The following is a 27,162-nucleotide window of genomic DNA, read 5'->3' on the forward strand; positions in this document are numbered from 1 at the left end:
GAAGTGGAATCACTAGGTCAAAGGGGTGCATATTTAAAATTTTAATAGAATGGCTAGATTGCCCTTCTGGTGGACTTTGCAGATCTAATGCTGACATTCTCTCCTGGCACATACCTGAAGACGATCTTCATTTGGTGCCTGCTGTAGAAAAGCATCATGGAGTCACAGCTGGAAGGGGCCTATGAGATCTTTTGGTCTTGCTTCCAGGGTGAGTAACCTGAGCCTCAGGGAAGGGTGGGCCCAGCCCCCCACACTCCCATCAGGGCTGGGCATGCTGCTCCCTCAGCTGGAGGCCATACAGAACAGTGCTCATGACGATGCTGTCCACGGCTGACTCCCAGTCTTACCATTTACTAGCTGTGCGATGTTAATAAGGTACTTGACCTCTCTATGCCTCAGTATCCTCATCTCTAAGCTGTAGGTAATATTAATCCTGGACTGAAAATTGGGGAGGGCCTTAAAGTTGTATTCGTGCCAATTTGATTAAAGTATATGTTCATTTGGGGTGGCTTTGGGGGGACTGGTAGAGGATGGAGGGAGGGTACTAAGGGCCCCCATCAGGCACCACCTGGCACTGCCAGAGCTGACTTCAAATGGTGGCAGTTGGGTTTAGTGAGATTGTATGTGATGGATGCCCAGCACTTACACAGAGCCTGGCACACTGTCAGTGCTCGGTGGCCATGCATCCATCCAAGAGCTGGCATGATGGCTGATGGGCTAGACCAGGACAAGGAAAACTGACCTTTCAGAGAGCTTGGCCAGGAGGGGTAGATCCAAAAAACAGGAAAAGATGGGATCCAAGAGAGATGGCCTAGCCCAGTCCGTCACTTGTTATTATAAATAAAACTTTATTGGAACACAGCCACGCTTGTTCGTGTATGTATCATCTGTGAAACACTTCCACGCAGCAATGGCAGAGTTGAGTAGTTGCAACAGAAACCCTATGGCCTGGAAGGCCTATCTGGCCCTTTACAGAAAATATTTGTCAACCTTTGGCATAGAGGTTATAGGCATAACGATAAATGTTGATAGTTTCTCAGCTCTTACTGTTTTGGAAAGTGTTCTAAACACGTCACACATATTAATTTGTTTAGTTTTCACAATAATTCTATGAAGTGGCTACTATTTATGGTAGTTAGTCTCAAAGACGGCCTAGTAAGCCATATCTCCTGAGATTCAGAGCCCTGGGTAGTCCCCCCTACCTTGAGTCTGGGACAGTCTGTGCCTTGTGCTGACTAATAGGATTGCAGTAGATTGCCAGGCCTAGCCTATAAGAGGACTGGTAACTTCTGCTTCCTCCCTCTGGGAACACTGAGATGCTACATAAGAGACCACACGCAGAGCAGAAGTGGAGGCCACAGGCAAAGGAGGATCTAGACTGTCAGGAAAGGGCAAGGGGCCTAGAGGCCCAGTCTAAGTCCAGCCTCCAGATGACCCCCAACTAGACCCCAAGTAAGACTTAGCAGAACTGCTTGGCTAAGCCCAGTCAGCTCACAGAACTGTGAGAGACAATCAAGCAGTAGTCTGGTAGGGGTGGTTTTATGAAACAATAGCTAACTGGGACGTGACCACTAGTAGGACTATCCCAGGTCTACCTGACTGCAAAGTCTTTGTCTCTCCACCCTATCTTATCCAGTGGTTTGCTCCCCTGTGTGAACATTAATATCCCCCGAGGAACTGTTACAAACACCAGTTAAGTCAGAGAACCTGGGAATGGGGGCCTGGAGTAAAAATTTTTTTAATCCCCCAGGATTTAAGAACCATGGCTCCACCCACTATTTACAAAACTTGCCTAAAGATGAGAAATGCCTTGGCACACTTACTTAAAAAACAGATTCCTACACTCCAACAGATATACTGATTCAGAATTTTTATGGGAACGCCCTGGTAATCCAGAGCATTAAGATGTTCCTCCGGATGAATCAACGGTTAGCACAGAAAGGACAAGAGGAGAGCCCAGCTCCCAGGTACGGAGACTGTTTGGCAGTTTCCTACCAAGTTAAACACACACTTACCAAACAACCCGGCAATCTTCCTGTTGGGTATTCCCACCAGAGATAAGTGCTTATGTCCGCCAAAAGGCACACACCAGGATGTTCATATCAGCTTTATTTATAGTGGCCTGTCTTAGTCTGTCTCGTGCTGCTGTAACAGAATGCCTGACACTGGGTAATTTATAAAGAACAGAAATGTATTGGCTCATGGTTCTGGAGGCTGGGAAGTCCAAGATTGAGGGGCAGCATCTGATGAGGGCTTTCTTGCTGTGTCATAACATGGCAGAAGGCATCACATGGGGAGAGAGGCAGAGAAGGGGGCCAAATTCATCCTTTTATCATGAATCCATTCCATGATAACTAATCTCATCTCCAGATAATGGCACTAATACATTCATGAGAACAGAACCCTCATGACCTAATCACCTCTTAAAGGTTCCACCTCTCAACACTACTGCACTGGGGATTAGGTGTTCAATGCATTAACTTTTGGGGCCATATTCAAACCATAGCATGGCCCCGAACTGGAGACACCCCAAATGGCCATCCACAGGAGCATGGATAGATAATTTGTAGTATATCTACACAATGGACTATGAGGCAGCAATGAAAATAATGAAGTGCTGATACGCATAGTATCAGTGTGGATGGATGAAATTCACAGACATACTGCTGAATGAGAAAAGCCAGTCTGCAGATTCCACTTACATAAAGTTCAAGGACAGACAAGACTACACACGGTGATGGAGATCAAAATACTGGTTTTGTGTGTGTCAGTGTGCATGTGCGTGTGCATGCACACACGCTTGTAAATTCTGTTCCCTTACACAATGGAGGGAAGACTTCCCAGGAAGGCAGTCAGAGCCACAGAGCAACACTTACCTGCATTTGAGGTCCAGCTGAGAGGACGTTTTTTGCTTGTTTGTTTATTTGCTTACTTGAGATATATATTATACATTGAGATGTACACAGATCTGAGGTGTACAGCCCATTGAATGTTTACATGTTTACATTGAATATTGAACGGTTCTAGGCTCCTGGAAAGGAAACCCAAGGTTGTAAGGTATAGCTCCTACCTGCGTTTATTTTATAACCTGGTGGGGGATTTGCTACAATAGTAGGTGAAACAGTACGTTCTCATCCCTTCACTTGTCAGTTGTTTTTTGAGTAACTGCTCGATGCCAGGCACTGAACCAAGCCCCAGCCCTGCCTTCAGGGTGCTCACAGTCTAGTCAAGTGTTAGAGAGCAGTACAATGAATGGTTAAATCCACCTATTCCACCTCCTTCATGTTTTCCAAATTCATTCCCTCATCTCCCACTGACCCTGTTCTAGTTCAGGACTCTATCTTCTCTACGCTCTGGGCTATCGTAGTTTCCTGATTGATCATGTTTCCAGTCTTCTGCTTCTGTTCATTCTCCAGACCAACAGCCCCTACATAAGTGCTCAGCCTGAAAAATTCAAAGTTGATGACTCCCTGTTGTCCAGGCAGCTCTGGTCCAGCCTGTGTGGAATTGAATCTCACTCATAGTGTCCATAATTGTGGCCACAGGCAAGTTCCTGATATGTCCTGGGCCTCATATGTGTCTTCTATAAATGGAGATGAAATAATATTAACAACAAGCTGTCTCCCTGATGAGAGTGAGCTTGTACCATCTGCTCGTCTTCCCAATGCTGCTCGTCGCTCTTACTCCTGATTCTCTGCATCACCCAGTAATGCTGACTGAGGTGCTTCTGTTCATTGACACTCCCTTTGGCTTCAAGGTCCTGAGCCTCTACTCTTGGTGCTCCTATCTGGAATACCTTTACCTCCAGCTACTCCTGGCTGGGCCTTAGTCAGCTCCAGATTTGACCCAGGCACTGCCTCCTCCAGGAACTTCGCTAAAGCTGCCTATGGGATTGGTTGTCCAGAATGAACATCTCTATTTGCCTCCTGTTTCTAGTGTCTTCACTTGTTTGAGTGGGCAGGCAGCCCCTGAATCACTAAATCAAACTCTTCCTTATAATGCGTGCTCCACCCACCCCCGCCCCCCACCGTGGACCCCCTCCAGGGCCGGTGCTGGATGTATCTACTGACCTGAGCAGAACATGCCAAGTATTTTCTTAAAGGAGGTGGCATTTGAGCTGGCTTTGAGGCAACTCTTTAAACTTTAAAAAAATTATTTTAAAACAAGTCGTACATGCATGCAATACTAAATCCAAAAGGAACCAAAAGTCTTACAATAAAAATTAAAAGTAGGTCACCTCTCAATCACCCAGCTACTCTCCCCAGAGGCCACCATTGGTATCTGTTTCTGAGTATTCTATGCAGGCAACAATTGTCAGTCCTCTTGCTCCCTACTTTATTTTGCAAAACTTTAAAGTAACAAAAAAGTTGCAAGAATAGTACAATAAACACCCTTTGCCTAGATTCACCAATTAACCTTTTGCCACATTTTGCTAAATATTTTATAAGCATTATATCATCTACTGCTCACAACAAACATACAATCATGCCAGTTTTGTAGATGAGGACACTGAGGCACCAGGCAGGTTAAGGGACTTGCCCAAGGCCTCAGGGCTAGTGAGGGGTGGAGCTGGGCTTTTCCCCCTTAGGCTGCCCTGGGATTTTGATCTGCCTTCCTTCAGTTCCATTTGGAGGAAAGCATTTTCTCACACTAAGTTGAAGTCCACCTCCCTGGGATATTCACCAGATGATCAGTGGAAAAGTACACAGCTCTGGAAGCATTTGTTCTTTCCCCTCCTAAAACCTTCTCATTCCCTAAGTAACAGCTGCTGTCGCTGCCCCTGCCACATGCTTCAATGTCACCTCCTATGTGAAGGATGAGTTACTCATCCCCCTTTTTAAAAACTCATGATGACTCCCGACTGCCAGCAGGGTGACATTTGCATTCCTCAACTTGGAATCCAAGGCCCTGGGTGATTCAGCCCTCATGGAACCCCTTTAACCTCATTCTTCTTGCTCCTTCCCCTACTCCCCAGCCACACTCAACCTCTCACAGTCCTCTTAAAGCCCCCTGATCCTTGAAGCCTCCCTAATTTTCCCACAGAGCACATTTCCCTCCTCTCTGGGCTCCTGCAACCTTCTGCCTGTGCCTTCGAAGCCTTCTGCAGGTTGTCTTTTGGCCAGGACACTGGACAGTGGGGGACTGGGGTGACAGTTCGGCCCCTTCCCAGCAGAGTGACCCTGCACAAATTACTCCAGGTGTCTGAGCCTTAATTTCCTCAAGCACATAGTGGGGGAAAGAACGCCTAGCTCAGTACCTGCAGGGTCAGCCTGCACTCATCTCCCGTAATAGAACTGACCGTTCTTCAAGGCTGCTGACAGCTTCTCCCAATCAGCTCTTGAAACACGACCTCCTATTACTTAACTTCTCTGCGCCTCAGTTTCCTCCCATGCAAACAGGAACGAAAGCCGAGAGCCTGTGGAACTTCCACGAATGCCTATGGAAACCCTCGGAATACTACTGGAGCCCTTATTAATAATGCTAACTACGACTGCCACGACCAGGCCTGGCGCACAGTAGGTGCTAAACGAATCGCTCCGAGGTGGGCTTGAGGAAGACGCCCGGGAGAGGGCGTGCAGCATGGGCGCGGGAAGGCGAGCCTGGAAGCCGGGGGTCCGCCCAGAGCGGCCGGAGGCGGGCCCCGCCCTTCCCCCGCAGGTCCCCCGCCCCCCGGCCTGCAGCTGACAGGCCCGCCGGCCTGGGCGCCAGTCCACCAAACCTGAACGTCCCATCCCCGCGCCCCCACCTTCCCCGGCCTGCACAAGTTACCTTGCACGGCGGCCCTCGGTCCCGCCCCCGGCCGCCATTGGCCCCGGGGTCTCTTTGTTAGCTGGAGCGCACCGCCATTGGCCGGCCGGGCTGCCGATCGCGTGGGGCGCGGCCCCGCCCACCGGCCCCGGCGCCTCCCCGCCCCACGCCCGCCCGCCCCTCCCGGAGTGCGCGAGACGCTCGGCTCCCATTTGCAGCAGCCGCGGGCGCTGGGCAGCGGCGGGGGCGGCGGCGGCGGCGGCGGCGCGGACGATCCCGGCCGGCGGCGACCGGCGCCTGCGAGGCGGGCCGCGGCGGGAGGCAGCGGGCCCGGAGGCCGCGTCCATGGGCCCGCGGCGGCCGGGCGGCGGTGCGGGAGGGCGCGGGGCGTCGCGCGCGCTGTGAGGCCGGGGCGGCGCAGGGACCGCGCGCGCAGCGAGCCGCCCCCCGGGGCGGAGGAGCCGGCCGGGCCCGCGGCGGCGGCGGGGGATGCGGCGGCGGCCGCGCTAAGCCCAGCCCGCCGGGAGCGCCGCGCCGGGTCGGGCCTGCGCCGCCGCCGCCGCCGCCGCGCCGACCATGTCGACGGCCAAGGAGAACCCGTGCAGGAAATTCCAGGCCAACATCTTTAACAAGAGCAAGTGTCAGAACTGCTTCAAGCCCCGCGAGTCGCATCTGCTCAACGACGAGGACCTGACGCAGGTGAACGGCGGGGCGGGCGGGAGCGCGACGCGGGGAGGCCGCCGTCCGGGGCGGGCGAGGGCAGGCGCGGCCCAGCCCAGCCCCGAGGCCGGCCGGGGCGGCGGCGCCGCCGAACGCTGCGGGGAATGAACAGGGAGCAGGCAAATGTGCCCGAGTCCCGGGGGTGGGGGCAGGGAGGCGGTGGGAGGCGTATCGATAGAGTCGGGACAAAGGGAGAATCCTCGAGTATGCCGAAAAATAACGTCCTTTCCCGTTCCCATAGCCCTGCCGTGTGATTCATGCTTTTTGGGTGACTCAAAAATGCCTGGTTTCTCTTGGTAGGAACAAAGCGCTGCTGCTTGGCAGGAGCCCCCTCAGAGTCTTGGGCCCGGACTTGGCCTTGTCCACCCCCGAGTGGCCCAGGGGGTAGGACTGTCTGGGTGGACTGTGGGCTTCCGTCCTGTTGGACCCAGCCTGTCCTTTTCCTAAATCCTTGTCACCGTCAGGGACTGGGGGGAGGTGAAGGGTCTCCAGGTCTGGGGAGGAGGGCCTTGAACTTAAACGGGAGGGCTTTTGCTGAGGAGAGAGCTGGGGACTGCTTAGCCTACGCTGCCCTCCCGGTTCCCTGGCTGAGGGGCGAGGAGACCTGTGGGTCCTTGGGAAAGTTGGTTCATTTCTTCTGGCCTTATCTGTCAAATGAGGGCTTTGGACTAGTTTACTAGCTCCTAGACGTGCATCAGAGTCACAGTCGTTAAAAACAGGGGAACCTGGGTCCCCCACCCGGGAGTGGTTTGGGAGATGTGGAATTTGTATTGGGAAAAAGTCCCCAGGAGGTTTGGCTGCAGGCCCCTCTGGCCCTTGGGAACACCTGAGCTGGTTGCTTTCTCAGCTCCTGGTGTTCCATGATTCCAAGCCTTGTTTGCACTTCCTTGGGGTGTGCCTGTGCACCCTCCTTGCCTTTTTCCCCAGTCTCCATCTCCTTTAGAGCCTCCTCTCAACCCTCTGAAGGAGGCCAGAGACCTCCCTTTACATTCCAGTGTAGTGTGACCTAGTGGTAGCCACTCCTTTGGAAGAAGAACCCTTTAGACAGAAAGCATTGCTTTGAAGTGTACCGGCCTGGCTGTTTTTAATGCCATTTAAGTGTACGCAGGGTTTGACTTATTTACACGGCACACTGGAGTGGGGTGGTAGGGTAGGGGTTATGGCCTGGGATATGGTGCCTTTCTCTGAGGTCAGTTTTCCAACAGCCAGGAAAGAGTCTTTTCATCTAAAACCAAAAAGCTTAACTGAACACTCAGGGCCGCAAAGTCATAGGTGTTGGGACACCAGGGATCTCAAAGACAGGTCAGCTCAGTTTTCTCATGAGGTGCTCCAGAGTGTAGGGGGTTGGCACTTTTTTTTTTTTTTTTAAGGGAGAAGAACTTGCTATTCCCTCTTCTCATCCAAATGCTATTTTCTGGGAAGCAGTTTATGTGGCAAGGAATCAGGAGACTTTGCTTCTAGTCTTGGCTATCACTTTCAGTTGTGTGACCTTGAACAAGTCCCTTATCTGTAAGTTGGAAATAGTGATCCCTGGCTTTCCTCCCTTGCTGGGCTGTTGTGAAAATCAAGGAACGGTATTTTATTAAACTTTTTTCTTTTATAATTTAATAAATCAAAAAAACTGCCCACAGAAAATTCAACTTTGTTTTAAGAAGTTTCTGGCGTTGGCAAGAGTTGTTCTGAAAGAGGTCTAAGTTTCCTGATTATTCTAACCAACTACCAAAATTGGTAAATTAGGTATTTACACCTCACAGGAACTGTTTTGTGATTCTAAAGCTTAGATAAACTACAATAGAAAAAAAAAAGTTTAACAGATTTGAATCAATCCGTTAACATTTAAAAAAAAATCTGTTGATTATGAATCTGATTCAAGGGAGAAGGCAAACTTAGAATTCCGTATTCTTTCACTGTATTCAGAGTTGAATTTTTGGTTTTGAAACAGGCCTGAGACCTCCAGGGCACAACTAGAATGGTAGTTTGTGAAATACCGAGTGGGGTTATTTGCACTGGTAAAGATTAGTCCAGCCTTCTACCTCCTGGGATCTTTCAGGAAGAAACTGCTCTTGAAAAGAGGAGAGGGAGACTCAGGGCTGTTGCCAACAGCCTTCTCTGCATCCGCCCCCCGCCCCCCCATCCTCATGGCTCCATTAGAAAACCTCAGCCAATCGGTTCCCATCAGTCTTCCCCAAGCCCCTACTTCCTGCTGCCCCTCCCCACCCTGAGCTTATTTTAGACCATCAAAGCTGGAAGATACATCAGCGATCTTTGAAGCCACCCCCTGTTTAATAGGGGGGGACACTGAGCCCTGGGAGGCGGGGAGCAGCCTCCACTGGCTTTTGCTCTTGGGATGTCGTCTTCCCAGGGGCAGACATTTCTCTGAGCGTTCTGTTTTGAGCTGTATTTCCTCAGCTGTGGGTTCTGTTTGTTTGCTTTTCACCCTAGAGAGGTACAGAAACCTCTTCCAGGGACTGTATTGTGGCATCAGACCTGGAAGGGACTTGGAGATCAGCTAATCCAACCACTTCCTTTTACTGGTGAGAAGACTGAAACCCAGAGAAAGGAAGCGACTTGCCCAGTTCAGGGACAGAGCTAGGATTTTTAAGCCACCATTCTTTCCCTACTCCTGTTCAGAGTCTACAGTGGCAGTCCCCTGAGCATGTGTTGAGGACAGTAATGTCAAGGCTGGTTACGTTGCGGAAGGTGCCTTGAGAATGCTGGCTTGGAGCAGAGGAGTTCCTTGCCTTCTCCTCACCACCTGAATTCAGAGTGATCTGGGATAATAAGCGAGAGTCCTTTATTATTTCTCATCCCATCCGCCAGTCCCAGTCCTCCCTTCACAGGGTGGCATTTATCCTTCAGTCTTCCTGTGCATCTCTTTATGTACATATGCATGTATACCATTAAACCTTTTTCACCTAAACTGTGTGTACATATCTGTTCTACAGCGTATTTTTTTGTCTGCTTAATGATATGTCTTAGAGCTGTTTTCATCGTGTTACATATAAATTTACCAGAATCATTTTGCATATTGGACCATTAGGGATGTACTGTAAGTTAACCCATTTCCTTATTGACGAGCATCAAGGTTGCTTATGGGATTGCTGACATAAACAGTGACTGCTTCAGCGAGCAGCTTTGGAAATGCTTTTGGGTGGGGATGTGTGTGTGTGCGTGCGTGCACGAATGCAAGTATTTCTCTGGGGCATTCTAAAAATAGAATGGCTGGGTTGACATCAAGTGCATTAAATTTTTTTTACAGATACTACCAAGTTGCCTTCCAAAAAAGGCTGTGTCGTAACATTTCCAAGACTGGCTATTATCAAATGATTTAATTCTTTAATATAATCTACCTAATTACTAGTGAGGTTAAGCCTCTTTTTACAATATTTATTGTTTTTGTTTCTTTTGTGGATTGCCTATTCATATTGTTTGCTCATTTTTTATCGGGTTAGTTCCCACACTTCCCATCCCCATCGATTTGTAGGAACTTTCTGTATATGCTTTATGTTAAGCATCTGCAGACTTTTTCTATAAAAGGCCAGATAGTAAAGATGAGGGTACTTCAAAAAATTCATGGAAAGATTCATATTATCTTTTAATTGTATTTTTCCATGAATTTTTTGAAGTATCCTCATATTTTAGCCTTTGTAGGCCCTATGGCCTCTGTGGCAACCATTTTGCCACTGTAGCAAAAAAGCCACTGTAGACAATATGTAAACTAATGGGTATGGCTGTGTTCCAGTAAAACTTTATTAGAGCACAACCTAGTAACACCAAGGTCAAGGGTTCAGATCCCCATACTGGCCAGCCACCAAAACAAAACAAAGAACCCAATAAATTTTTATTTACAAAAACAGGAAGCTGGCAGGATTTGTCCTACAAGCCATAGTTTGCCAACCCATCCCCCCCCTTTTTTTTCTTTTTCCTTTTCTTTTTCTTTTTGGTGGCTGGCCTGTACCGGCATCTGAACCCTTGACCTTGGTGTGACAAGGTTGCACTCTAGCCAACTGAGCTAACCGTCCAGTCCAACCCTGTTCCAGATATTAATCTGACACCTGTCATATATTGCAGATTTTTTCCGCATAGTATCACTTTTAATTTTATGTGTGGTCATTTTTGTTTTTCATAAGGTAGTTTTGAACATGGATGCAGTTAAAATCTGTTTTCTTTTATAGTTTGTAGTTTTAGTCTCATGTTTAAGAAGGCCTTCTTTCCAATATTTATAAAATTGTCTCTGATATTTTCTTAGTTCTATTATATATATTTTTATGCTTAGGTTTTTAATCTACCAGATTTGTTTTTTGGGAAAATAATTCTGGCTAACGGTGGAAGATGTAGTAGAGGCTGTTGAGGTAGTCCAGGTAAATTACAGGAAAGGGCCTCTCTTCTGATCAGTGCTGTCAGGATGGAAGGAGTCCTCTGCCATCAGGGACAGGATATTGTTGATCAGAGGTGGGGGTTGAGGAAACCAGGTGGATTGAAGTAACTTTAACAGAGATTGAGAATAACAGATTTGGAGGGAGGGGTCAAAAATAATATGGTACGTTTGACTTGGTGGAGGTAGAGTCACCCACTCTGGCAGTAGGAGGTGATGGTTAGTGCTCCGGTGAGGAGTGGGGGATGGGGTAGGAATTCTAAAGTCATCAACATAGAGGTGGTTGCTGAAGTCACGAGAGTGAGTGTGATCTCTCAGGAGGCTGCATAGAGTGAAAACAAGAAAAGGAGTGAGTGGAGGGAACCCCATGCAGTGGGTAGATGGAAGAGGGAGGCTGGGAGGCGAACCAGAGGGGTTGGTGGTTAATGGGAGAAGTATGTCTGGAGCCATGGTGCTTGGCTTCCACTTCACTTTCCAGCCCCATGATTTTCCAGTGTGTTAACCTGACATGATATCTCATTCTCCTGCCAACTGTGTGACTTCAGGCACTGACTTTCTGTAGAAGGAGTCACTGCATTTGAACTTCATTCTAGCCTCATGTTGTGGGACCTTGGCTGGGTCGTTTTTCTTTCTTAGGCATCAGTTTTCCCATCTGGAAATGAGGTTGGTCATGATCCCTTGCAGAGCCTTCAGTCTTCTGGGTCTGATTCTGCCTCTCTGTGCCTGTACTCCACTGCCAGGGCTGCTGGGGTCTCAGGGTAGAAATCCCAGACGTCGGGGGCAATGGTGTAGGATTAGGTCTCTGTGAAGCATCTCATCAGGCTGCCCTTTGTTCCTGTGACATTCTTAGACGTTCCAGGGCACAGAGCTTCCTTATTTGACTTTACATTTATGTTAGAAGCAATGGGGAGATTTCATGCCCACCCCTTTTAGAAGATTTGTAATTTATGAGTGGGTTGGTACGTTGTTTGGAGATATTTTTAAAATCTAGCCATCTTAGTGAATATGAAGTGGTATCTTGTGATTTTGATTTGGATTTCCCTGATGACTAATGACGTTAAGCATCTTTTCATGTGCTTATTGGCCATTTGTACATCAGAAATCTCAGATACACAAAGTCCCATTACAAATTTAAAGAAATGGAATATAACCAGTATAGTATGGTGAGGATGTGAAGAAATTGGAACGCTTGTGTCTTACTAGTGGGAATAAAGTGGTGCAGCCACTGTGGAACAGCTTGGTGGTTCCTCAGAAGTCAAGCATAGAATCATCACGAGCCAGTAATCCACTCCTAGATATATGCCCAAAAGAATGGAAAACGGGTATATTCAAACAAATACGTGTACGTAAATGTTAATAACAGCTCTGCAAGCTGAGTGTCCCTAATCCAAAAATCTGAATTGCTCCAGTGAGCATTTCCTTTGAGCGTCATGTCAGCTCTCAGGAAGTTTTGGATTTTGGAGCATTTCACATTTCCACATTAGGGATGCTCAACCTGTGTTCACAGTAGCCAAAAGGTGGCAGATGTCTGTCAACTGATGAGTGGGTAAACAAATTGTGGCATATCCATATGATAGAATACCATTCAGTTCTGAATCAGAGCGAAGTGTATGGCATGCTGCAATATGGACGGACCCAGAAAACCTTGTGCTTAGTGAAAGAATCAGACACAAAAGGCCACATGGTGTATGATTTCATTTATGTGAAATGTCCAGAATAGGTAAATCTGTGGGAAAAAAGCAGACTAGTGGTTGCCAGAGGCTGGGGGAAGGGTGATGAGGAGTGACTGCTGATGGGATTGGGGTTCTATTTGGGAGTGATGAAATGTCTCGGAACGCGATAGAAGTGCTGTTGCACAACACTGTGACGTGTACTGAATGCCACTGAATTTTTCACTTTAAAATAGTTAATTTTATGTTATATGAATTTTATCTCAGTAAAAAAGAACAACAAACAATATAACACCCCCCCCCCCCCCCCCCAGCTTTCCTTGCATCACCTGGAGTGAGTATCTGATTGCTTTTAGAGTCTAGATCAGGGATTGGCAGATTTTTTTTAAAGGGCCAGATAGTAAACATTTTAGGTTTTGCAGGCCAACAAGGAAAATCGAGTTTATGTAAACCATTTAAGAATGTAAAAGCCATTCTTGGTTTCAGTTCAGACAGGCCACTTTCCCAGTTCTCCGTAGCCATACGTGGCTGGGGCCTGCAGCAGCCTGGCCTGTGGCTGGGCCCTGGAGACCCTCTGGTGAAGTGCAGCTCGGAAGGCTGTGCCAGTGGGTTTTTCCTCCCTCCCTCTGTGGTGGTGTCATGAAAGCGGGCTGTGGTTGGAGGATTCCTGGTGTGCTGGTTTTCTTATACTCGGTTCCTCTTGTTTGTCATCCCCCCCAACCCCCCACTCTTGGTGTCCTTTTGCCAACTTTTGGGGGTTCTTTGTTTGAATATCACATCTTCTTTGGTGACTCCTTTTGGTGTGTTTGGGAAGTTCTGTTCGGGGCTCTGAACCCCACCTTCTGTCCAGAGGCAGAGTTTGGGGGCAGAAGGAAGGAGGTACTGGACAGGGCCAAGTGGGCCTGTCCTGTGAGGAGTCAGTGAGAGACTAGGGGGCAGGCTGGTGTGTCCCCCTCCAGGTGCATTACTGGACTGTGACTGCATTTTTGCATAGCTCTTTGTGTTTGGCTGCGCCCTAGCTTGTTCCTTGGGTACCACCTGTCACTGGACCTTTTCCTACGAGTTCTGTCTCCTTTGCCACACAGAAAAGACTACAGTCTGAGACCTGTGTTCTCTCCTTGGCACAGATGTGCAGGTGACCCAGGAAGGTGACTTGTGTTATCTACGCCTGGGTCTTCCACCTGAGAGCGGGCGCCTTCTATTCACAGGGAGGGAGAGGTATCCTGATGGAATGGATGGAGTTCCTAAGCCCCTCGCACAGTGATTAATATTCCAGGAAGCATGCTGGCGGCCTCTCCTGTGGGGAGTAACCTTTGTTTTGTTTTGGGCTGTCTCGTGATTATCAGGACCCTGTTGCTGTGTAACCGAAATAAAGAAATTTGACTTGGAATGTTTACCTTTAAATTGTTCCCAAGCTGCCATTTAGTCTTGAAAGAGAGAAGAGAGCATTACAGCCAGGCAGAGTCAAGCAACATCCCCCTGCGGGGAGAGGTTCCAGGAACGTTGGAGTCTAATTTGGAAGCATTTGACCTAAGAAAACAGGCTCTTCTTTTATCCTGGGAAACTCCTCTCCAAGCTGCCCTTTCCCATCTGAATGACACAGTTGGACCAGGTCAGTGGTTTTCAAGAATGTTGTACAGAAATGCGATGTATGACACAGGAAAGTGGCATAGCCCTGGGTGACTTGGGGTGAAGCCTGGAGCTCTGCCCTCTACCCTGGGGGCCTTGGGTTATCTCTGGGCTCATGTGGGGCAGGTTCAAAAACCCTTCCCTAGGTTTTGTGCTTCTTCCAGTTTTAGCAGTTGAGGCGGCTTCATAGCTGCTCTAGGATGAAATCCAGAATGCTCTGCCCCACTGGTTCCCGTAGCATCATCACTTCCTTTGGAGGGGAAACAGTCCAGTGGGTTGATTCACTGGCATTTTGTCTCTGAAGGATGGAACTGGAATCTTCCAAACCACTTACTGGTTTTCTCAGTCAGGGTCATCCTAGTTCACATGAAACCATAGCCTGGTTTTTGCCTGGAGCCTGTAACCCTTCCATCTCCTTCCTCTGCTTGGGCCAAGCTTGGCGGTAGCATGCTGTGCTGGACGTGGCCTGCCCTGGATTTGGGGTAACTCGCAGTGAGAGTCTGCGCAGATGGTCCTACCACATCCTCCTGAGCCTCCACGTACTGAATCATGTTGTATCCCATGATTTCACACGGGCCTTGACAGTCTTGGGGGCCAGCCGGGCTGGTGGCAGCACAGCCCCCAGTGGAGGAGGGGATGCTGAGTTTCACAGAGGTGGAGTGGCCTGCCCAAGGGCACTGAGCAGCTCAGTGAAGGGGACGTGATACAGAGCTTGGCTGCATGAGGCTCCTGTGCCAGTCTTCACCCCGAACTTGTCCTCCCTCTCCTTGGGAAGGCCACTTTGACTTGTAAACTTGTTATTGTTTGGCTCAGAGCAGATCGGTGGTAGGGAAGCTGGCATGTTACAGAATAAATCACAGCTGTTTAATGGACTTCCAGTTCTACTCCTGGGAGGAGGGCTGTGTGGCCCCCCTACTATTAAGCAGTTGAGTATTGTCTCCAATTAGCAGATGGAGCAGCTGAGACCCAGAGAGGTTCAGTGACCTGCTGAGGTCACAGGAAGGCCAGTGTGGGTTTTTCCAAAGTCCTGTTTGGCCTGCCTGTCTCTGATAAGTGTTAACCTTTGCTATCAGAAACAGGGCTTTGCCTTGACTTAGATTCCTTAGTTCTGGGGTATGTGGTGGGGCGTGTATGCGGTAGGGTGAAGGTGTGTGTGTGTGTGTGTGCGCGTGTGCGTGTGCGTGTGTGTGTGTGTGTGTGTGTGGTGAGGCATGTGTGTGTATGGGCTGTGTGGGGTGTTGCACAGGTCATCGCCCAGCTCCTGACCTCTCCTCAGCCTTGGGGTAGGTACCCCATGTCCCCCAAATGGGCTGCTGGCCTGTGGTAGCAGCCATAACTTCAGCACAGCCCTGAACAGGAATCACTATTTTTCCCATGAAAGAGGAATTCAGAATCAGAAAACAGCTGTGTCCTTGATCTCTGTAGGTTCTGAAGTGCTGGCTTTAACAGAACAATTAGGATCCATGGCACATTTCCCAGGTGCGGTTTCTTACCTCCACATGGTTCTGCCCATAGCTAAAGGGGCCAAGGGAAGGAGAAGCAGCTGCTGGGAGCCCCAGCTGAGCCAGAGAAATGGGCCACATCTCCTGGGTCTTCTGGTGCCACACCCAGAACCTCACTATCAGGACTGTAGAGCCACTTGGGGTTCAGGAGCCTCAGGGCCCGGGGTCAGGGCATTCGTATGGCTTGCGCTTAGGGACGTACTCTGACCTAGAAATCTGACACAGTCCCACTTTTCATTTTAATGTGCCCAGGTAAGGGAATTGGAATAGTGGAGAGCTCAAATTTGGGTTTGCATCGTGGCTCCATTTTCCATGCTGATTGAGCACGTTACTTAGAGTTTGTGTCTGTGCCCTCATCTGAAAACTGGGGGTTATAACAGGACCCGTGTTTTTGGGTGCTGATGAGAATGATGGAAGATGCTTGTAAAGTCCTCAGCAACGTCAGGACACCTGGCTAGGGCTGGGTTTGTAAATACTGGGATATATAGTGGGTTCTTAGTAAGTGGAGTCTGTTTTGCAAGCACTGACCGTGCAGTGTGCGGCCTGAATGTGGGACGCCGGCCCTGCCCTTGATGCTCTCACTTAGCATGCTGGCCCCTCTGCTCTTCAGTGTCCACTGGGATCAGGCCCTGGGCGAGATGGGACAGGTGCTATGCGGGGAGTGCCTAATGCCCTGTCCCTCCTGGAAGAAGTTGAACAGGTGATGGAATATTTGAGCTGGGGGACCTCAGAGATCTTGGGCTCCAAACTTAAGTTACTGATGAGAAAATGGGCCCAGAAAGGAGACCTTTCACCATGATTTTGTGGGAGAGCTTCCCTCAAACCTCTGTTCCTGTCTATCCTCATTCCACAAAACAGAAGACCAAGAGCCCAGGCTGTCTCCTCTCCCACCGAGCTGCTTTGCACCACTCTAGCAACTTCCTCACATGAGCCCCTTGAGGATTGGAAGGGCCATAAGTATAAGGATTGAACTAGTTTTAAGAATTTTTAGAGGCTAGGAAGTAAAGGGGCCAGGTGCCATCAGCTTAGGAGTTGAGGCCACTCCCAAACCCTGTCAAGCCCAGAGAAGCCCACAGTGCAGGTGCCGTGAAGGGGAGAGGCAGGTCTGGATCTCAGAAATCACTTTTCAGGGAAGTGTGTGAGTTGCCATTGGCAAGGTGGGAGAGGATTAGGAGAATCCATGCTTATCCCACTGATATCCCTTGGAGCAGCTGCACAGCTGCCTTTGCAGTTGTCTGAGAAGCAGAATCCTTGTGCTTAAGGCCTGGGTGAAACAGCCCAAGGAGGGTAGAGAACAGCCCAGAGCCAGGGAGCTGGGTCTAGTCCCAAATCACTGGGTGGGCAGGAAATCTGGCGAGGGTGTGTTATGGCCTCTGGTCACCATTGAGTGGTCCCCTCAGCTGGCAGGTGGGTCCTTCCGGCCTCTCTGTGCACCCCCCTTCCATCCCCCGCCTTTACAAATCATTCACTGTTGCAGGGAGTGGGTCTCCACCTAAAGGACCCTTCTGTGAGATCTAAACAAGAAGTCCTTTTGAGTGCGTGGGAACGAGCTTTCTCTTCTAACAGGCTGATATCACCTCAGCAGATGGATTCTCTCAATTCCATATCTCCCTTCTGTCCTGGAAATCCTCCGAGTTTAGGTGTCCTCTTCCTGGGGCGCTCAGCTAGCTGGCATGGCTGCGCAGCTTTCTATAGTGCAGAGGTTTTCCTATACTGAAGTCTCAGGAATGGTTGACCTGCTCTGGGATTATTTATTGTGCTTGTGATGATATTCATAGCTAACAGAAATTGCTCTGTGCCAGGCTCCTATGAACTCACCTGTATTCACAGCAGCCTTAAGAGGTAGAGAGATAAGAGGGGTGGAGAAGTAGTGTAACTTGCCCAGGGCCAGCATCGAAAGTGGCAGAGCTGACTCAAGCCTTCTTGCACCTTCTTCCACACTGACCTGGGTGGGGTCAGCTGGGCCTTTTGGAGTTTGCTTTCTGGCCGAGTGTGGCCCCTGTGTCTAGGAGCTGGGAGTGACCTACTGGAAGGATGTGTGCACTGGGAAGGGTGGGGCTGGAGGATGGGACCTTGTTTACATTTCCTGTCTCTTTTTTCCTCCTTCCTACCACACACTCCTGTCCTACTTGTTTCTTAATGGGAAGAAAGGCTTTTTGAGAGACAGGGCATGACTCTTCCCTGCAAAGCTGTTGCCCCAGAAATTTGTCCCCATACACTCTCCAGCATTCCTCCCTTTGCCACGAATGGCGTCATGTTCCAGAAATCCCGTGGCCATGGGCTCATTGTCAAGACCAAACAGGCAAGAGGCTTTTTAAAATGTCACCCCTCTCCCGCCAACAGTTTCTGGAGTACGGGGAGGAGCCCTGGGCAGGGGCTGGACTTGCAGGGCATGTGTATGGGCAGAAGGGTGAGTGAAGGGGGAATTTAGAGCAGGCTGGTAGCTGTGGGCCCTGCCCTCTCTGTGCCAGGGATGGAGGGAGCTGAATGTGGGGGGGGTTTTTGTTTGGGGTTTTCTTTGAGGTGAAATTCACTTAACATAAATTAACCATTTTGAAGTGTACAATTCAGTTGCCTTTAGTACATTCACAGTGTTAATGTGACCACTACGCTGTCACTCCTACTCCCCACCTCCAGTCCCCAGCAACTACAAATCTGCTTTCTGTCTCTGTGGATTTACCTATTCTGAGAATTTCATAAGAATGGAATCATGCAATATATGACCTTTTGTCTGGCTTCTTTCACTCAGCATAATGTTTTTGAGGTTCATCCACCTTGTAGCACGTATCAGAATTTCTTTCCTTTTAAGGCTGGATGATAATCTGTTGTATGGATAGACCACATTTTGTTTATCCATTCCTCAGTTGATGGATATTTGGGCTGTTTCCACCTCTTGGTGATTGTGAATAATGCTGCTATGAACGTGTGTGTGTAAGTTTTTGTTTGAGCACCTACTTTCAGTTCTTTTGGGTAGAGACCCAGGAGTGGAATTGCTGGCCCTGTGGCAGTTCTGTTAGCTGCATTTGCCTGAGCACGTTGAGCCAGATGTCTGTAGTGCATATGGTTGGGTGGGAGGACCGAGGGGATGGTGCTGCCCAAAGCCCAGTGCTCCTCACTTGGAGAAGTCTGGGATGGGAAGCTGGGCCCCTGGGGGCTGCAAGCACTGCTGCAGCTGTTAGCACAGGGGGCTGTGCTAGGAGCATGGCTTGGCCACTTTGAAGTTCCCATCTTCTTTCTTCCCTTTTTGTCTAATGTAAAGATCAGCTGAGCTGTCAAGAAGGAGATAACTTAAGTCTTAAATATCATTGGGAGGAGGACTGAGGGGCACAGGAGTTGAAGGTTAGGCAACTTATGGAGATGAGGACATATTTAGAGTGTAAGTTGCCTAGGAGCCACCGGTGAGGGCTCACAGTGCCCGAGATCAGGCACCCACAGATGTTGGGGTCGGCTAGAGGGAAAAGGCTTTCTCGGTCCTGTTTGCCACAGTATTGCCCATTTTCAAACTTTATTTTTTGGCAGCAGAATACCTATCCCCTTGAAATAAAACATGTAATTTCTTTTGTTGAAGGCCAGGAGGAGGAATGGCACCACCTATGAGACTACCCCCACCCCTGCCTCTCACACTCTGCAGGGGCCTCTGAGGCACAACCTCTGGGTGTCTTCACAGCTTGAAAACCACTGATTTACTCTAACCCTTGCATTAATATTTTTTAGCAGGATGAAATATTTGATGTACACAAAAGAACGTATAAGTGACATGTGTGTACAGTATAAATCTAAATAAAACAAATGCTCATGAACCTACCACCCAGCTTAAGAAAGAGAACATTGACAGTCCCATTGGAGCATCCTCCCTGCCCCTCCCTGATGGTGTCCTTTCCACCTGGATGGTTTATAGAGGCTGGAGCTGAAGCCCAAGTGAGCGAGCCCAGGTATTGTCCTTCAAGATGGTGACAGTTTAGCTGTTCCAGGGAACATGGGGCAAACACACATTCTGATGGAGTCCCCTGTGTTTCTGTCTCTCTAGACCCTCCAGAGGCTCAGGACAGTTGTTTCTATGGCTCAGTCACGGTGCTTCATGTTTGCGGTATTTCAGGCGCCCTCAGCAGGTGGGGACCCAGGAAGGCACACCACTGGCCATGGTGAGCGGGCCCCCCTTCTCTGGTCTCCTCCCCAGGGTAGAGGCTTGAATTGCTGAGAGAAAAGTTTTCCTGCCTGCTTATGTCTAGGAGTCTGTTTCATTTCCAGATGGACTGTACTACGTAACACAGCCACCGGCAGCGAGTCTGGGGTAACATGTCGCCTTTTAAGGCAGTGCTATTGGGTAGGAGGGACTCAGAGTAGAAACTAGGAGATGGACTTCAAGATGCGTTTGTGTTTGTGCTGACGGGAGCTGGGGAAGTGCAGTCAGGCAGGGCTGCTCCGTGAGCAGAGACGCAAGGAGAGGCGGGGGACCTGCCAGGGTGCAAGGGGAGTGGATGACTAGGTCAGTGGTTCTCAAACTTTATGGTCTCGGGACCCTTTTACGCCCTTTTTTTTATTGAGGCCCTCAAAGGGCTTTTGTTTATGTGGGTTTTATGTCCACTGGTATTTATTGTTTTAGAAATTAAAACTGAGAAATTTAAAGATATTTATGAATTCATTTAAAAATAACGATAAGCCTGTTACAAGTTCACATAAGTAACATGTATTCTGAAAAATAACTTGTCTGAAAACAAAAATAATTTGCTGAGAAGAGCCGCATCATTTTACCTTTTTGCAAATCTCTTTAGCATCTGTCACAACGAAAGACAGCTGGAGTCTCATATCTTTTGCAGTCTGTTGCAATATCATGCCACATAGCCTCTGGACAGCTCTTCAGAACACTTGCGAAAGAATGAGAGCGAAAAAGGCAAATAATGTCTTAGTATTTTTATAAAAATAGTTTTGGCTCACAGATCCCTAAAAGGGCCTCAGGGTCTGTCATATGTTGAGAACCACTGGTTCAGCTCAAGTTGGGCCATTTGCTCGAAGACCCCATGTACCTCCATAGGAGCGGCAGTGAGAACCCAGGTCAGGATGGATCCCATGAGGGTGCAGATGTGGGCAGAGACCCGAGGCAGAACCTGGAGGGAGGCATCAGATAGGTGGGCACAGTGCTGGGACAGACTGGTGCCAGGAACACAGAGTAACGACAGAGTAACAGGGACAGCAGCCACGTAGATGAGTGCCTCCTCTGGTGGCTCACACGTTCCTGGGTTAGCTCACTCTGCTTGCCTGCCTCTGAGGGCTCTCTGAGGAATAAATAAAGTGTGGGTAAGGTCCGTGACGCGGGGAGGATTCCAGGTAAAAACAGTGGGGTGGGTTTGTTCTCCTAATAGCATAGACCAAAGACTAAGGTTTAGCGAAAGAAGTGGCTTTGTGTTTATGTTATTTAACCACCGTGCTCTGCAGCTGCAGGAATGAAGGGTCAAAGACGCCTGGACTGTTTCAGGATGGAGACAATTGCTGATGCGGGGAGTGAGAGGCAGCCTGAAGGCCAAGGGACTGGGGCAGGTGACTGTCCTTGCAGCTCTACCGCTAATTCACTTTGCAGCCAGAAGGCAAAAGGACCTCAGTCTTTCCATCTGTTCACTCGGGGTGGTGCTTGAGGATTTCCAGGACCCTGTCCCAATTCTTGACCCAGAGCTTGGTGTTTGGCACAATGAGTTAGACAAGTGGGGAGTCCAGGTGCAGCACTCTCTCTCTCTGGGGATGCAGGACTGAGACGTGGATCAGAAGTCAGAGATGAGGGGGAGATTGAGATTCCTTGCTCTAGAAGTGATCGTTGAATCCAGCGCCATCTAAGCATGTGGACGGGAAGGAGATCGAAGGGGGTCTTGGAGGCCCTTGCAGGCCTCAGGTGACACAATTGGGAGTTTTTGAAGAAGCAGCACAGCTTGGATCAACCCCCAGAATCTGCTTCAGGAAAATTGCCTCTTCTCTTCAGGATTGAAGTGCCCCTTAACCAGGTCTTGCACCTTGGATTTGGTGGCTGGAAAGGAATTTTGATGTCTTTAATGTTCAATGACAGATTTATCTCCATGGGCTATATTTTTTTATGGCATCTGTTAGAGAAAATATTTTCCCTGCCTTGTTCTTCTCTGCTTGCCTCTTCTCCACCACCAGCCCCGTCCCATGCCCTCGTTGGTGGGGAAATCTTTGTGGAAAAGTCTGGGTAGGTTTCCTTGGAGAGGTTTCCAGCCTGAGCTTGGTCTGCCAAGCTGGGACTGCCTGACTTCCCGTCTGCTCACAAGGAGCCTGTCAGTACCCGCCTCACATTCCCCTCAATCCTTTTTCTGCTTTCGAGGAACTAATTGTCCAGGCTTCACCTCAATAGATGATGTTTACTTCTTTGGTGTCTCTTTAAAGGAGGCTTAAAAACAGTTACCAAACCTGTACACAAATGTTCACAGCTGCCAAAAGGTCCGGCAGCTGGTGAATGGATGAACAATTTGTGGCATATCCATGCAAGGAAATACCATTCAGTCATGGAATGAAGCACTGATCCCACTGCAACATGGGCGAACCTTCAAAACATGCTCAGCGAAAGAAGCCAGACATGAAAGGCCATGTTATACGATTCCGCTCTTATGAAATGTCCAGAATAGGCAGATCTATGGGGACAGAAAGTAGATTAGTGGTTGCCAGGAGCAGACGCCATGGGTGGGGGGAGATGGCAGGTGTGGGGAGTGGTGCCTAAAGATCACAGGGCTTCTCTTTAGGGTGGTGAAAATGTCCTACAGTTGATTGGGGTGATGGTTACATACAAACCATTGAACCGCACACTTTACATGGGTGAATTGTATGGTCTATGAATTATATCTCCAAAAAGTTATCACAAAAATACCTCAAAACAGCTACCACCCCCACCTCGATTTTGGTTTGGGTCTGCGTTCACATTTTGCCAAACCATTGTTTGACACATCTTCATTTCCCGCCTTCCTGTTATTTCCTGTTTGACAGTTGCTACTGATGAGTAGCTAACACTGCAGGTTCCACCTCCGTTCTGCCCTTACCTTGGTTGCCTCAGATTCCCAGGAGCACACTGCACGGTCATGGTGTGTGCTCAACCCTGTCACACCCTTATGTACATGTGTGTGCGTGCACTCCTCCTTTTGTGCTAGGCTTTCTCTCAGTCACATGGTAGCCCTGAGTCCCGCTGATGTTGAATCACTTGCAGAGGCTGCAGCATGAATTTTGAGTATCTTTGTAGAGGCTGATTGTTCTCTGCTGCCTTTTGGAGGCAGAGAAGAGACCTTGGAAGCTTGTGCTGACAGATGGTGATCGTATTGAGGAATGTAGTTTGGGTCCAGAACTGTGTGGCTCGAAAGCAACAGGACATTATTCTCCAGCGCTTGAGGTCTGTTGACTCAGAGAGGAGTTCCAGCACAGTTTGGTCTGCAGTGATGGCTAGCACTGGTTGGCCCTTGCAGGTTTGTTCTGAAAGAGAAGCCCCCTCTGGGCATGGTCAAAGATACTGCCCCCACTGAGGGTGAGGCAGGTGGGCACATGGCTCCTCAAAGAAGCTTCCCTCCATGGAGTACTTGGATTTAGAGCCATCTGGTCCTCTCACCGTCTGTCTGGGTCTGGGTGGCCACAGGACACAGCGAGGTCCTGTAAGACCTGATGCTAGACCATGACATATAGTCACATCCCTCACTGTCTTTTACTGACTTAAATCTCAATGTCCCAGAAAAGACAGGCGTCCTTGAAGTCTCCCATGATTTATAAGCTTGTAAAGATGGCCAGACTGCTGCTACCCAGGTATCGTTTCTCTTTTCAAAATTGAAATGCAGAAAATATTAAGTAGCCTGTTTGCTGTGAGTATGGAAGTGTTTCCACACAAACTCTTTTGGGGAAAAAAGAGCAAAGAACCAACCTCAAAACCATGGAAGATATATTAACTACTGTTTACACACATTCTGCCCATAGATCTTTCAATGACTCATCTACCAAAGGACATTTGTCCCCAGCCGAATGCTCAGTACAGTCCCCCACCTCCATTTTTGGCCCAGAGAAGTCATTGCTGGGAGACTGGCCCCATGGGTATGAGTCCTTCTTCAGGACTGTGTGGGTCATTTCCTCTTGAAGAACTTTCATGAGGATGGTCACTCTGTGTAGAATTTAGGTATTGAGCGTGGTGTGAGGGAGCCTGTGTGGTGCTGCATGCTCTAACCCCCCTCGGGATCAGGAGCCTGGGGTCCCTTCGGACTGGCTGACACACTGTTCTGGGACTCCCAGTGGCCACCTGCTCCCTGGGTCAACTTGAGCACTGGCTGTGTACGAGCACTGTGTGAGTGCTGTGTTGTGTTTTCCTTACCCCAGGCACTCTTGATTGTGCAGTGACCCAGGCTGTACTGGTGTCAGACGTGATTTTTTTTTTGATGATATGGAAGGGATATGTGGGTTTTTCTGTTATTGTAGATGATGAAACTGAGATTCCCAGAGATACTGTCTTGCCCTGGGCCACACAGTGAGTAAGTCAAGGAACCACAACTTGCACTTGGGCTTCCTATTCCCAGTCTAGGGTCCTTACACTAAGTATCCAGAGCTGTTAGGTCATTTTGGCAGACAGCAGGGCATAGGGGTTCCCTGACTCCTCCTGCTTCTTGTTCTGCCAGAAACAACCAACATCACACACACACCCCTGCCCCCCCGCCGGAAGCCATTCTGTCAGTATTAGATCAGAAGTCACGCATGCAGGATCAGGCAGACATCTTCCCTTCCCTCTAAAAAAAACCCGCTAAGTGCCGTATAGTAATATCACTTTACAAAAATAGTAGAAATAAACAAAACCCCAAACTTGCTCATGATCCCAACAGTCAGCACAATAGCTGTTTTCTCTCTCTTTTTGTTTGTTTGTTTGTTTGTTTTGGTGGCTGGCTGGTATGGGAATCTGAACCCTTGACCTTGGTGTTATAGCACTGTGCTTTTATCTAGTGAGCTAACTGGCCAGCATGACTCCCAATCTTTATCCATCTTTATACTATAAACAGTTACGTTTCATATCTTATCCGTATGTCTGGCCTCCATCACTAGGCTGTGAGCCCCTCGAGAGAGGGACTGTGTGTGCTTCACGTTTCTATCTCTGGTGCCTTGAGTGGTTCCATCTTCAGAGTGGCCACTGGGGAAGTTCTGCTGAACACCTCCAGAGGGTGCCAGTCCCCCAGGAGACAGAACTGGTCTGTGCAGGAACTGCTGGCTAGATGTGGGAGTGTGGGCCATGCTCTGCAGGGTTCTTGCTCTCTCCTAGTTATTTGTAATTAATGGCTGTGTAATGTTTCCATGAACTGATGCATCAACGTTCACATAGCCACTGAGCTCTTCCCATGTCATGAGTGCACCTGTTTGTGTTATTTCTTTAGGCTCAGTCTCTGGCCATGACTTACCGTGTCAGAAGCATGGAAACGTCAGGGTTCTTGCTGTGTGTGGCTATGAGCTCCAGTTTTCCCCAACATCTGCCTGCTGTCTTTGCCAGCATAATGCACACAATGGCATGACTGGGGCCTTGGATTTGGAGAAAGGAGGAGTATGAGTTGAAGTCTAACCTTGTGGGTGTCAGGCTCCGGCCTGTGTCTGCTTGCTCTTCAGCAAACTGATTGTCTCCTTGCTGCTGGGTACTTACCAGTATCATCCTAGTGACCTGGGTGCTCTGTGGGTGGAAGTCAGAGGTGCAGCCCGGGCTCACCCAGGTCTTGGCTGCGATGGCCTTACCAGCAGTGCTCGGAGAAGGGTTAGGGAGGATTAGGGAGCAGGTGAGTTCTCAGTTACGTGGTGATGACTAATAAGTGTATCCACGGACTTGTTCGTGTGGTTACTTGTTCATTCAGTCACCAGAGCCCTATTTGGTACTGCGTACTTTGCTAGAGGAGGCAGGATTCTTGTCCCCAGTGAGGGCAGGAGTTTTGGTAAGAGAGAAGGAACATAGTAGTCTTGGGGTTGGGAATGGGACCTTGGAAGGGGAGCAGGAAATGCCAGCAGAATGGGCTAAAGAGCCCTACGTACAGAGTAGGACATACGGGTTTTTTCCAGATTTTGGCTATTACAAGTAAAGCTGCCATAATCATTCCTATGTAGTTTTTGTGTGAATGTATGTTTTCATTTCTCTGGAATAAATATCCAGGAGTACAGTTCTTGGGTTATATGGTTGTTGCATGTTTAATTTTTTTTTTTAAAAGATGACCGGTAAGGGGATCTTAACCCTTGACTTGGTGTTGTGAGCACCACGCTCAGCCAGTGAGCGAACCGGCCATCCGTATATGGGATCCGAACCCGGGGCCTTGGTGTTCTCAGCACCACACTCTCCCGAGTGAGCCACGGGCCGGCCCTGCATGTTTAATTTTTAATGAAACTGCCAAACTGATTCCCACCAGCAATGTATGAGTGATATACTTTCTTTGCATTCTTGCCAGTATTTGGTGTTGTCACCATTTTTAATTTAGGCATTCTGATAGTATAGTAATATATCATGTGGTTTTAATTTGCATTTTCCTAATGAACTAATGATGTTGAACATTTTTTCATGAGCTTGTTAGGCATCTGTATATCTTCTATGAAATTTCTTTCATGTCTTTCATTCCTATTCTAATTGGATTGTTTTTTCACTATTGAGTTTTGAGAGATATTTATATATTTTAGACACTAGTCCTTTGTGAGATATGTAGTTTGCAAATATTTTATCCTAGTCTGTGTCTTGTCTTTTCATCCTTCTAACAGGCCTTTTGCAGAGCAAAAGTTTTTAATAAAGTCCAGTTTATCAATTTAAGTTCATGTTCCATTTTGAGTTTTTTTTCATTCCTATTCTAATTGGATTGTTTTTTCACTATTGAGTTTTGAGAGATATTTATATATTTTAGACACTAGTCCTTTGTGAGATATGTAGTTTGCAAATATTTTATCCTAGTCTGTGTCTTGTCTTTTCATCCTTCTAACAGGCCTTTTGCAGAGCAAAAGTTTTTAATAAAGTCCAGTTTATCAATTTAAGTTCATGTTCCATTTTGAGTTTTTGTATAAAGTTAATTTTTATATCAGCTTGAGGTTTATTTATTCATTTATTTTTGCCTGTGAATGAACAGTTGCTCCAGCACCTTTTGTTGAAAGACTGTCTTTCCTTCATCAAATCGCTTTTGTACTTCTGTCAAAAATTAAGTTGGGCATATTTGTACTGGTTTATTGCTGAGTTCTCTGTTCTGTTCCATTGATGTATGTGTCTAACTTTATTAATATCACACAGTCTTGATTACTGTGGATATGTAACAAGATTTGTAATTGGGTGGATAGATTATTCCCTCTTTATTCTTTTTAATTTAAAAAAAAAGATTCATTTGCCTTCCGATATAAATTTTAGATAAATCTTGCTGAGATTTTGATAGGAATTGAATTAAACCTGCATATTTGTTTGGGGAGAATTGACATCTTAGACTCTTCTGGTCTATGAACACAGTATGTTTCTCCATTTATTTAGATCTTCTTTGGTTTCTTTCATCAGCATTGTGGT

At 48.2% G+C, this 27,162-nt stretch overlaps 1 protein-coding gene across 7 annotated transcripts in view; it reads left to right on the top strand.

Annotated features, from left to right (window-relative positions):
- Positions 1-6,263: 6,263 nt before the first annotated feature.
- MPRIP (myosin phosphatase Rho interacting protein) overlaps positions 6,264-27,162 on the top strand; it is a 144,462-nt gene continuing 123,563 nt past the window's right edge. For 5 of the 7 annotated variants that reach the window (XM_063110157.1, XM_063110159.1, XM_063110158.1 and 2 more), the window contains exon 1: positions 6,264-6,447. In XM_063110157.1, coding sequence (XP_062966227.1) covers positions 6,325-6,447 — 123 coding nt within the window. In that variant the 5' untranslated portion in view covers positions 6,264-6,324. The remainder of the gene's footprint in view (positions 6,448-27,162) is intronic. The other 2 variants (XM_063110162.1, XM_063110163.1) reach the window with 2 other exon arrangements.

The sequence above is a fragment of the Cynocephalus volans genome, chromosome 10, assembly GCF_027409185.1.
Source record: "Cynocephalus volans isolate mCynVol1 chromosome 10, mCynVol1.pri, whole genome shotgun sequence".
In the NCBI taxonomy this organism is placed as follows: domain Eukaryota; kingdom Metazoa; phylum Chordata; class Mammalia; order Dermoptera; family Cynocephalidae; genus Cynocephalus; species Cynocephalus volans.